The following is a 12898-nucleotide window of genomic DNA, read 5'->3' on the forward strand; positions in this document are numbered from 1 at the left end:
GAGGTAGGTCGCAATTTGCAACCCCCTAGGAATCGCAAAAATCACGGGGAAGGTGGCCTGCTGAGATCAGCAGACCAAATATGTCAGTGGCTGCTTTTAAATAATGCAATCTTTTTTTTGTAAAGCAGCCCGTTTTCCTTAAAGGAAAACGAGATGCTTTCCAAAAATAAAAATGAAAAGTTTTCTTTTCATTTTTTTAAGAGCAGTCAGTGGTCCGTGAGACCACTGCCTGCTCTTAAAAATGGTATTACAACCATTCACAAAGGGGAAGAGGTCCCTTGGGGGCCCCTTCCCATTTGCAAATGGGTTACCACCTACTTGAAATAGGTGGTAAAATGTGAATGTTTCGCGACCGCAATTGCGGTCACAAAACATTTTTACATACCGCTGCGATTCGGTATTAGGAAGGGACACCCTGAGCACGCCCCTTCCTAATACCAAATCGCAAACCCATTTTGCAGTTCAGTAAACTGTTACCGAATTGCAAAATGGGTTAGCTACATCGGAAAAGCAATTTGCCCGTTTGCGAACGCAAAAAGCCTTGATACATCTGGCCCATAGTTTACAGGTTACTCATCAGAATCACAGGAAATTGTGAAGAATATATCTAGTCTTTCCCTGCTGGCTCTCATAAAAGTGAAAATCATGCTAAAAGTGTATATATATATATTTTTTAAAGGAATTTTACAGTAAAATCATATCCAATCAAGCTAACGCTTTGGGCCCTATTACCATGGCGGGTGGATCGCCACCGCCGGGCCGGCGGTGGCGATCCGCCTGCCAAATGTCCCTAGTTCTCCTGCTGCCATATTAGTATGGCGGGGGCACTGTGGCAGATGGGAAAACAGTCCGCCGATTTTCCGCTGGTCGACTTGTCGACCGGGCGGAAAAGAGACATAATATGGTGGCGGTGTCTGCAAGACACCGCCATCCATATTATGATGCATGCGGTTATTGGCCTTTCCATGGCGGCGTTGCCGCCAAGGAAAGGCATGCGGTGTTTGATATTGGGGGCCTGTTGCTGGCCCCCAGGGTGTTGGCGGGTGCACATGGGGGGTACCATAAAATGCACTACATGGCAGGCACCACATGGTGCCTGCCATGTAGTGCATTGCAATGATGTGCGCACTCCTTTTACACTGCGGGCCGTGCTGAACCCAGCCGATCCACCCGCAATGTAAAAGGCCCAGGATGTGCGCACCAGTGTGGCGGGCGCATCATAATTTGCATTGCGGGACCGCCGCAACATTGGCGGTCGGTCCCATGCTGCGTTGCAGTGGCAGGCGGACTTTGTCCGCCTGCCATCGTAATGGACCCCTTTGTATTCTCTCCTTTAAGGGGTAGAAGTGTCAGAGAATCTTTGGCCATTTGCAGGACACAACACATACTTTTTCCTTAACTTCAAGGCTTGTGTAATGAAATTCAGGACAGAACATATTAGGGGGAACTCGAGATGCTGTAGAAAAAACATTCCCTCCTGGTGGTTCACAAAAAATCTTCTTGTGAGTAACCATTATCGGACGGCAGTATACAAGGTGCAAAATAACGCGAAATGTTTGGTTGACTGGTGTGACCTCCCATCACATGGGCAACATGGTAATGAAAGAAACCAGGTGCCTGTGACTGTGAAGGCCACTAAATGATGATTATTGTTTAACCTCAGTAAGGTAAAGAAAATATATGCTCCAGTGTCTTTGCCTAGGTTAAATAAGGCTCCATACCTTGAACGGTGGAAAGTGGCACCTGAGCTTGAACCTTTACTGAGTCGAGCACTTTTGTAAACCTGGCCTCCTCTTTCTTTACAGAATACTTTTCCTTGACCTGGACAATAGAATATGAATTGATCTTTTCCAGCAGATCAAAAAGGTTACTCATTCCCAGATTGAAAATAATATTTTCAACATATTTTAGCCAAGGAATATCTTAAGAGTTCCTTTGCACAAGACAGTCCTCCACTAATTTTTGAGTAAAACCCAGCCCTGGAGTTAACCAAATCTTGATCCAAATCTACCTTATCCTCCGGAAAGTTCATCCCTAGTACAATATGAGTTATAAACCTTGGGGTGAATTTTGGAACCCCTAGCATCCTTTTTTTAAATATGTGTTCTCCGCCACCTGTAAAGCTTTTGCTGATGTGTGCCCCTTAACACCTGCGCCGTATGTGCTAGTATTGGGACTTTCTTTTATAGAGTTCAAACATTTCTTTTGAGGGTTTTTGGCCTAACTTCTTAGCAACCTGAGGATTGCTTCACATAGGGCCTCCTTCATGTGAGATCTCTGGGCAATTAATCTATCCCAGAGCATATTGTAATTGAAAAGGATGCCTAAGTAGCTCAGTTTCTTTATCTTTAGGATTGGAGCATTCCCCCCCCCCCCAAAAAAATGGTAGCTTTTTTTTTGTGCCACAAGTCAACACATAGGATTTTGAAAGATTCACCTTAAGCTTCAGCCCCTGCATAAAATATTAAAACCATCTAAAAGCAATTGTAACCCATTTGCTGTACGAGCTATTAAAACTGTGTCTTCCACGTACAAAAGCACAGGGACTAGGCAGTAACCCATTTTCGGGAAATTGTGTGTGCAACAGAATAAAAAGGAGTCCAATGCATTAATATAAGCTAAACAAAAGGAAGGGGGCCAATAAACAGCCTTGCCTAACGCCTCAGATAACTTGAATGGGAGAGGTAAGGTCTCCACTTTGAGATTAAAGTACCCTCATATGGAGGTCTCTGCGAAGGGATTTTAAAATATACAATAGTGGGGGTTGGTAAATCCCTGCCTGCTCCAAGCTATCCCAGAGTATGTATCTGTCTACTAACTCGAGGGCACAGGAGAGGTTCATTAACGCCACCTATATGACCACTCTCCTGGTTTGACATATTTACCCAAGATCAGAGACAAATCAAGGGATTGCTCGGTGGTACACAGTCCTCAACGGAACCCATATTGTGTTCCTTCCACTCTTCCAATTTTACTAAAATAACCCTTCCAAATATTTTAACTTAAGCGTTGAGTAACGAGAGGGGGCGGTAGTTAGATAGATGCGCTCTATCTCCTTTCTTGTATATAGGAACTGTTATCGATTCCCTCCAAGACTCTATAGGTTCCTCCTTAACTATAGCTCTAAAGGCATCAGTAAGCAAAGGGGCCCAGAACTCCAGATTGGCTTTAAAGAGCTCCGCTGGGATCCAATCGGGACCCGTTACTTTTCCTGTTGCAGAATCCACAGTAGCATTATGGAAGTCCCCTACCATGATGCAATTACCAAATTCTAGAAGGCCTATGGGTAAAACAGGTGAGTCTACCAACACCGGGGCCTTGGTATTACCGCATACTGGGTTAAAAATGTGTGAGGCATGATTGACGCAATTCTCTTCCAAAATACGGCAATCTCTATCTGCAGATGTTTTATTGGAAAAGAAAGGTCTATTAACAATTTCCAAAAACGCCTATAGCTTCTCATTTATGAGAGCCTTAAAAGATACTTCACAAATTACACCTGCACGGTTTTCTGGAGATATTGTACTAGTTCATCCACTCATTCCAAAAAAGAAGACTATCATGAACCCTGGGCGTAGTCTGCGTAGTAGCGCTATGCGTAGCTACGCGAAGTGCACTTCACACTACACGAGCTACACGTAGCTACGCGAACTGCGTAGTGCACTGTGCAAAATGCTGTTCGCCCAGATTGCACAGTGCCGGATGCATGTCCGCACTGTGCAATTATTGCAAACCGCATCTTGCACAGTGCAAGCGGTCGTTTTCTGCCGCTCGAGTAGATTTGTACTCGAGCGGCAGCTTTCTCAATGCGGACTGGTAGTTTCTCATCGCGAGCAGTCGCGAGCATATGCGACCACTCGCAATGAGAAACTTGACCTCCCCGCGTTGAGAATCTCGCTGGGAGGTTTATTTTCCACGCTCACGATCGGCAACTTGATGTTGCTAATTGCGAACGAGGAAAAAGTCTCGCCGGGATGTTATTTTGCTCGCTCGCGGTCGCCAACTTGACGTTGAGGACCGCGAACAAGCAAAAAATACCCTCTACGCTATGCGTTTTTGCACTGTACTATGTGCAATTTGCGTAGCACGTAGTTGCGTAAACTACGCAAACTACGTGAGCGTAGCATAGTCCTACGTCCAGGGTTATCTATCATATGAACAAATATGCCAAATTCCAGTACCAAAAACTCAGCGGTCATACTGATAAAGTACCAGCTACTTCATGACTGTGCTGCTGACAGCGCCACCCACAAATCATAGTGTCATGATCTAATATCCACCAGCTTGGAAAATTAATGACAAATTGCACTGTGTTCACAACTGATAAAGCACCCATGAGAAACTAACTTACTTCCTAATATGGACGCTATTTGGAGCATGTGTTCTAAATCACCCTTTAGATAATCGCCAATGACACTGTAAAAATGAACTCATGGAATTTAATTGGAAATCATTTGCATGTTACAGTTGACACATTTGTGGATTAGATGTTCACACGCAGTCATTATGCAATATTTTCCAAATATCTGTAGAACACCGGTAAACCTCTCTCAGCGGTATAAGTGAGTATCTCGGACCTTGATGTACCAAGTCTCATTGAGGAGTTGGTTAATAATACTAGTTATTTGACCTCATCTAGCTTATGACCAGAGCCATAGACAAGTGCACTTAAGGAGGGAGAAGGCTAATAAATTGCACTAATTACAAGGTAAGAAATAGACTATGCTCTGGAAATACGCTGTGGAAATATTTTGTCATTTTATCACAGAGTTATGAACAGTATAATTCTTTTGAACCAATTCTTGAATGTCCCTCCGGTCAGGTTATATTCATTTTTTTAAAATGTTTTTATTCGTTTTTTACTTATACAACAAAAGATTTCACAGTGGAGTACTAAATACGAAGCAGTGTATATTAGTGTTTCACACACTGGAGTACAGTGTATAGAATAGATATTCGATAGCAATGCATACTCGTATGGCGGAGGATGATCCCACTCCAAATAATTAGAACTAGGCCAGAACACTTTGTTTGCCACATAATCCAATATAGTTATTAACAATTGCCCATCTGCTAGTAGCATTGTTATAAGTTTGTCAGATACATGAGTCAGCCACTTCTAGATACTTTTGATTGGTATTCAGCCAAGAAGTAGGGAGCGAGAGCCTGTCTGGGGGGGGGGGGGGGAGAGGGGGGAGTAGTTTAGGAGAGTGTCCCTATGGGAATCATGGTACAAAGCATGATGGAGGTATTCAGCCGTCTACCTACATGGGGGCAATAAGGATTTCCATCCAAAGATGTGTGATGGATATCCTGTGGACCCACCTCAGTCGAGCACTTTTGTAAACCTGGCCTCCTCTTTCTTTACAGAATACTTTTCCTTGACCTGGACAATAGAATATGAATTGATCTTTTCCAGCAGATCAAAAAGGTTACTCATTCCCAGATTGAAAATAATATTTTCAACATATTTTAGCCAAGGAATATCTTAAGAGTTCCTTTGCACAAGACAGTCCTCCACTAATTTTTGAGTAAAACCCAGCCCTGGAGTTAACCAAATCTTGATCCAAATCTACCTTATCCTCCGGAAAGTTCATCCCTAGTACAATATGAGTTATAAACCTTGGGGTGAATTTTGGAACCCCTAGCATCCTTTTTTTAAATATGTGTTCTCCGCCACCTGTAAAGCTTTTGCTGATGTGTGCCCCTTAACACCTGCGCCGTATGTGCTAGTATTGGGACTTTCTTTTATAGAGTTCAAACATTTCTTTTGAGGGTTTTTGGCCTAACTTCTTAGCAACCTGAGGATTGCTTCACATAGGGCCTCCTTCATGTGAGATCTCTGGGCAATTAATCTATCCCAGAGCATATTGTAATTGAAAAGGATGCCTAAGTAGCTCAGTTTCTTTATCTTTAGGATTGGAGCATTCCCCCCCCAAAAAAAAATGGTAGCTTTTTTTTTTGTGCCACAAGTCAACACATAGGATTTTGAAAGATTCACCTTAAGCTTCAGCCCCTGCATAAAATATTAAAACCATCTAAAAGCAATTGTAACCCATTTGCTGTACGAGCTATTAAAACTGTGTCTTCCACGTACAAAAGCACAGGGACTAGGCAGTAACCCATTTTCGGGAAATTGTGTGTGCAACAGAATAAAAAGGAGTCCAATGCATTAATATAAGCTAAACAAAAGGAAGGGGGCCAATAAACAGCCTTGCCTAACGCCTCAGATAACTTGAATGGGAGAGGTAAGGTCTCCACTTTGAGATTAAAGTACCCTCATATGGAGGTCTCTGCGAAGGGATTTTAAAATATACAATAGTGGGGGTTGGTAAATCCCTGCCTGCTCCAAGCTATCCCAGAGTATGTATCTGTCTACTAACTCGAGGGCACAGGAGAGGTTCATTAACGCCACCTATATGACCACTCTCCTGGTTTGACATATTTACCCAAGATCAGAGACAAATCAAGGGATTGCTCGGTGGTACACAGTCCTCAACGGAACCCATATTGTGTTCCTTCCACTCTTCCAATTTTACTAAAATAACCCTTCCAAATATTTTAACTTAAGCGTTGAGTAACGAGAGGGGGCGGTAGTTAGATAGATGCGCTCTATCTCCTTTCTTGTATATAGGAACTGTTATCGATTCCCTCCAAGACTCTATAGGTTCCTCCTTAACTATAGCTCTAAAGGCATCAGTAAGCAAAGGGGCCCAGAACTCCAGATTGGCTTTAAAGAGCTCTGCTGGGACCCAATCGGGACCCGTTACTTTTCCTGTTGCAGAATCCACAGTAGCATTATGGAAGTCCCCTACCATGATGCAATTACCAAATTCTAGAAGGCCTATGGGTAAAACAGGTGAGTCTACCAACACCGGGGCCTTGGTATTACCGCATACTGGGTTAAAAATGTGTGAGGCATGATTGACGCAATCCTCTTCCAAAATACGGCAATCTCTATCTGCAGATGTTTTATTGGAAAAGAAAGGTCTATTAACAATTTCCAAAAACGCCTATAGCTTCTCATTTATGAGAGCCTTAAAAGATACTTCACAAATTACACCTGCACGGTTTTCTGGAGATATTGTACTAGTTCATCCACTCATTCCAAAAAAGAAGACTATCATGAACCCTGGGCGTAGTCTGCGTAGTAGCGCTATGCGTAGCTACGCAAAGTGCACTTCACACTACACGAGCTACACGTAGCTATGCGAACTGCGTAGTGCACTGTGCAAAATGATGTTCGCCCAGATTGCACAGTGCCGGATGCATGTCTGCACTGTGCAATCATTGCAAACCGCATCTTGCACAGTGCAAGCGGTCGTTTTCTGCCGCTCGAGTAGATTTGTACTCGAGCGGCAGCTTTCTCAACGCGGACTGGTAGTTTCTCATCGCGAGCAGTCGCGAGCATATGTGACCACTCGCAATGAGAAACTTGACCTCCCCGCGTTGAGAATCTCGCTGGGAGGTTTATTTTCCACGCTCACGATCGGCAACTTGATATTGCTAATTGCGAACGAGGAAAAAGTCTCGCCGGGATGTTATTTTGCTCGCTCGCGGTCGCCAACTTGACGTTGAGGACCGCGAACAAGCAAAAAATACCCGCTGCGCTGTGCGTTTTTGCACTGTGCTACGTGCAATTTGCGTAGCACGTAGTTGCGTAAACTACGCAAACTACGTGAGCGTAGCATAGTCCTACGTCCAGGGTTATCTATCATATGAACAAATATGCCAAATTCCAGTACCAAAAACTCAGCGGTCATACCGATAAAGTACCAGCTACTTCATGACTGTGCTGCTGACAGCGCCGCCCACAAATCATAGTGTCATGATCTAATATCCACCAGCTTGGAAAATTAATGACAAATTGCACTGTGTTCACAACTGATAAAGCACCCATGAGAAACTAACTTACTTCCTAATATGGACGCTATTTGGAGCATGTGTTCTAAATCACCCTTTAGATAATCGCCAATGACACTGTAAAAATGAACTCATGGAATTTAATTGGAAATCATTTGCATGTTACAGTTGACACATTTGTGGATTAGATGTTCACACGCAGTCATTATGCAATATTTTCCAAGTATCTGTAGAACACCGGTAAACCTCTCTCAGCGGTATAAGTGAGTATCTCGGACCTTGATGTACCATGTCTCATTGAGGAGTTGGTTAATAATACTAGTTATTTGACCTCATCTAGCTTATGACCAGAGCCACAAACAAGTGCACTTAAGGAGGGAGAAGGCTAATAAATTGCACTAATTACAAGGTAAGAAATAGACTATGCTCTTGAAATACGCTGTGGAAATATTTTGTCATTTTATCACAGAGTTATGAACAGTATAATTCTTTTGAACCGATTCTTGAATATCCCTCCGGTCAGGTTATATTCATTTTTAAAAATGTTTGTATTAGTTTTTTACTTAAACAAAAGATTTCACAGTGGAGTACTAGATACGAAGCAGTGTATATTAGTGTTTCACACACTGGAGTACAGTGTATAGACTAGATATTCGATAGCAATGCATACTCGTATGGCGGAGGATGATCCCACTCCAAATAATTAGAACTAGGCCAGAACACTTTGTTTGCCACATAATCCAATATAGTTATTAACAATTGCCCATCCGCTAGCAGCATTGTTATAAGTTTGTCAGATACAAGAGTCAGCCATTCCTATATACTTTTGATTGGTATTCAGCCAAGAAGTATGGAGCGAGAGCCTGTCTTGGGGGGGTAGTTTAGGAGAGTGTCCCTATGGGAATCATGGTACAAAGCATGATGGAGGTATTCAGCCGTCTACCTACATGGGGGCAATAAGGATTTCCATCCAAAGATGTGTGATGGATATCCTGTGGACCCACCTCAGTACTTCAGCTTGTAAGGTGGCCCCCTCAACCATAGTCCAGTTCTCCACCTCATGATTCCTCCTATGTCGGGTGGTAGACTGCCAATGTCATGCTATGTTCCTACTGGTAATGACCTGGGCCAAATCCTTTGCCCACTTTTTTGCTCCTCTGCAGTGTGTAAATGCCTAGACAGACTGTAAATCTCTAGAGTTTGCAGGCCACCTATGTTCAATGTGTGCTCCATATTTCCTACCACCTTGTTCCAGAATCTCACCACTATAGGACAACTCCATACCATGTGGATAAAGTTTGTGTCTATCTGGGCGCAGTGTCTACAGCGCATGGCGTCCGATTGCATTATGATGTTTAACCGATATGGAGTGAGCTAGGTACAGTGAAAGAAGTTGAATTGTGTGTATTTTCAGAGCGTGTTCCGTGGCACCCTGCGGACTCTCTCCATGGCCTGCTCAGAGTGCTTTCCTCCGGACAGTCTGCCCAGATTAGTTTCCACATCAGGTCTGTAGTGCAGGTCAGTTGTACGTTACCATGGACAAGGTAGTTGCCAAAAAGAGGAAGGGGTAATGATCTAAAGAGTCTATGCCACCTAAGACAGGAGTTAAAATTATAGTGCCAATGGACTAACCTATAGGTGGATTGTAGCTCTAGAATCCAAACTGCAATCAATATCAGCAACATTCAATGTTAGATTCCAATTGAATTATAATGAATACAGAAGTCCATGAAACATCAAGTTCTGATGTAATAATTTACGAATCTTGTGGTGCTTTAATAATCTCCAAGTCTGATTACAATACTTGGGAAGAAGTGAAAAATAATGACTAGCCAACACATGTTTCTTCCCATGTGGCACGTAGGCCTGGGGCTGTTTCAAGGTGTTTTATATATTTTCATAGAACCTAGAAACACAAAAATGAGATAAAATAATATGACATATAGAAAAAATGCATGAACATTAATAACAATTTACATAGTAGGGAGATATTCAAGATTAAGTGCACCCACAGGGTAATATGAATTACGCTTACTATTACTGAATTTTTCGTAATACAAGACAAACATATAGACAAACAAATACATAGAAACAGACAAAAATAATAATCTGAGCAAATTATCACATCAGAATGTGATGACTCGTGGGCTAATTCATTCTAATTCAATTGGAATCTTAACATTGGAATTATTGAACAACCATGGACAAGGTAGCTGGATACATCAACAAGGCAAGTCTGCATCCTCTGCAGAAAGTCAGCAGAGTCTGCAACAGGTCATGGGTTGTCGGCTCCGCTGTACCCGCCTTCTAAAGATGGCTCATTACCACAGTAGTGTGAGGTATGTCAGGGTCCGATTATATTAATGGATTTTTAAATACTGACTTGGACCAAAAATGTATTAGTTACTATTTTATTGTCAACATATTAAACATAAGTATGACATGGTGATATCCCTATAATATTGAAAACTTTATTTAAAAGGAAAATAAAAAATGCTTTTAGCACATGAATGTGTTATCACCGTCACCCGCATCACCTCTATTCTCCGATTCAGTCAATGATCTGTTGAGAGCTCCAGTTCATGGTGTGTACTGGCATTTCCATAGTGCCTCTTGAGAAGCCCGCAAGTCTCATTTATGGGACTGGTGGCAGAAACTACCATGTCAATTCTCTAACAGACAAGGTTTTTTTTTTTTTATAAAGAAAAGTCTAAAGCAAGATCCAAAGCTTTATTTGGTTAGGTATAAAAACAAGATTGTGTTACCTTTGTTTACCAACACAACAGGTTGCACTAGGTCAATACCATTTACTTCACTCCTGCGCTAGTCACACATCAGACTTGGAATACAATACCAAATATAGACCATTCTTTTGATAATAGCTAATATGGGCAATCGAATCTCGCAGTAACCCTTTTGAATATTTACAAATGTCAAATGCATTAAGTTACCTACCATTGAACAAAATATCCCTGACAACTGACATAATAGAAAAATGATTTGCTCAAATAAAGCAGCTCAAAAGGGATAGATGAATGGTGCAGATATTCTATCAGTAAATTGTCCCCCATCCTTAGACAGAATTTCTCAAAAATAAAAAAGGCACTAGGATCAATGTTGTGTAAAATGTGGTCTGTGGTATGACACATTTGTGCTTCCTACATTAGAGAAGCAAACTAGCATTGGATGCAACTCTACACCAGCTGTATGCCTTACTTTAGACCTGTTCTACTACATAAATTCAATATTTCGGTCTTTAATAAATGCCCTAATTTATTCAATGAAAACATGGCTGATTATCCCCATATAGTATGGGGCTGTTAGTATTGGTAAGTATATTGGTAGGAAATATCTTCATATATTGTTAGATGTCTGGGAAGAACTCTAGCACCACAGCATACGATTAGCCTTTTGGTCTACACATGGCATAATTGAGGCCTACATGTATTCTGATGCAAATTAATGTTTATATATCAATGTTGCGTGCTTCCTCTATTATTACTTACCACTGGAAATTGGTAAACTCTTTTCAGCTTTTGGAATAGTGAAATAAAATGAGTAGGATGGGTAATCATGAGTAGTTATACGCATTAAAAATGGAGCGGCAAAATTATTTAACAAGATATGGTCTAGACGGACTGTTTTTCTAATGGAAGCTAAATGGAAGACATTGCACAAGCGTCTTAGGAGCCCGGCACTGTGAGCGCTCAATACCACTGCTGCAAACTCTTGATTACAGCTGATTTTTCTCCACCCCCATCCCCAAGCTACACTCCCAGTCTGTTTACCACGCCCTGCAGGTTCTTCTTCCTTTTGTCCGTTTGGCTCTCCTTCTCTCCCTCCACGGCCTTTCTGTCTCTTGCACGGAGTTGGAGTCAGATGATGAAAAGTAAATCCCTGTCTCCAAAACTGAGTGCTTCTGTCCACCACACTGCTCCAGTAGGTGTAACACAGCCTTGAGTCCTCATACTACATTGGATCAACAGTTACCCAAGTGTGCACTCTCAATAATCTGTATTCTGATGCATTTCGTATTTTTGGGATCATCTTAACTTTTCAAAAACAAATATTCCTTGAACTAGATATTGAAGCACCACAGGGTTTACACAGATGCTTGAGAGCCTCCTTACTTTGATACAGAATTTGTTCTCTGGAGAGTGTTGTCACAGGCCCTGTTGTGAAGGTTGCATTCACTGACTGAGTCGAAGCTGCCATGTTGATGGTGATCTAGAACAAAGAAAGAAGAAATAGGATGAAACTTTTGTTGCATTTGGAGTTAACATACACCTACTTCTACTCTTTGCGAGCAAGAGAGGACCTATTGTTTTTTTAGTAGAATCAGTATTAAACATTCTTCGAAACAAACTGCATCATTTACAAAGCCATGATGACCAGCACCACCCCTTTTCTTGCAAATAAGCTCCCCATCTCTGGTGGTTCTTTGCAATCCAACAGCCAGTGCATCACCACACCGCAGACTAAGATGCGCAAAAAAACAAGACAGCGGGCCTTTTCCATCTATGACATCATTGTATTCATCAACACTGCCCCAATTTAATAAAGAGTTGAAGATGCACCGCTTTATCACAATGCATTAACTATACACAACCCAGCTACCTCTCCTATCCCTGGTCTGTATGCTCGTCTTTGTCCCTGTACAGGTATCTACTGCCTTTTTGGCTAGGTGTACACAATACAAATAAATGCACCCGTACATACATATTGACAAAAAACTGATGCAGACCTGCTTCTTGAAATTAAAGATTGAGGTCCTGAAGGGGCACTCACTACATTGTAGACCTACATTTGTGTAGCCTTCAACCAGACTTCTTTTTTGACATAGAAAGACTGGCAGCTACTTCAGGCACAGTAGAAGAGGGTTCTATTAGGTTGCCTACACAAATCAGACAGTTTTTTTTTGTATTTCTTTGTGCAACGCTTCACTGCATGATTGAATGACTAGAAAGTATATAGCCCTAGAGAAGGCGTCCTGGCGATACCCAAAAATCAAAGCTATATTACCTAGAAAAATCTG

General features: G+C 42.0%; 1 protein-coding gene across 1 annotated transcript in view; it reads right to left on the reverse strand.

The window, feature by feature from the left end:
• NCMAP (non-compact myelin associated protein) overlaps positions 1 to 12898 on the reverse strand; it is a 222241-nt gene that overhangs the window by 22280 nt on the left and 187063 nt on the right. The window contains exon 2 of the mRNA XM_085647833.1: positions 11994 to 12090. Coding sequence (XP_085503959.1) covers positions 11994 to 12078 — 85 coding nt within the window. The 5' untranslated portion in view covers positions 12079 to 12090. The remainder of the gene's footprint in view (positions 1 to 11993; positions 12091 to 12898) is intronic.

This window comes from Triturus cristatus, chromosome 3_2 (assembly GCF_964204655.1).
Source record: "Triturus cristatus chromosome 3_2, aTriCri1.1, whole genome shotgun sequence".
NCBI lineage: Eukaryota > Metazoa > Chordata > Amphibia > Caudata > Salamandridae > Triturus > Triturus cristatus.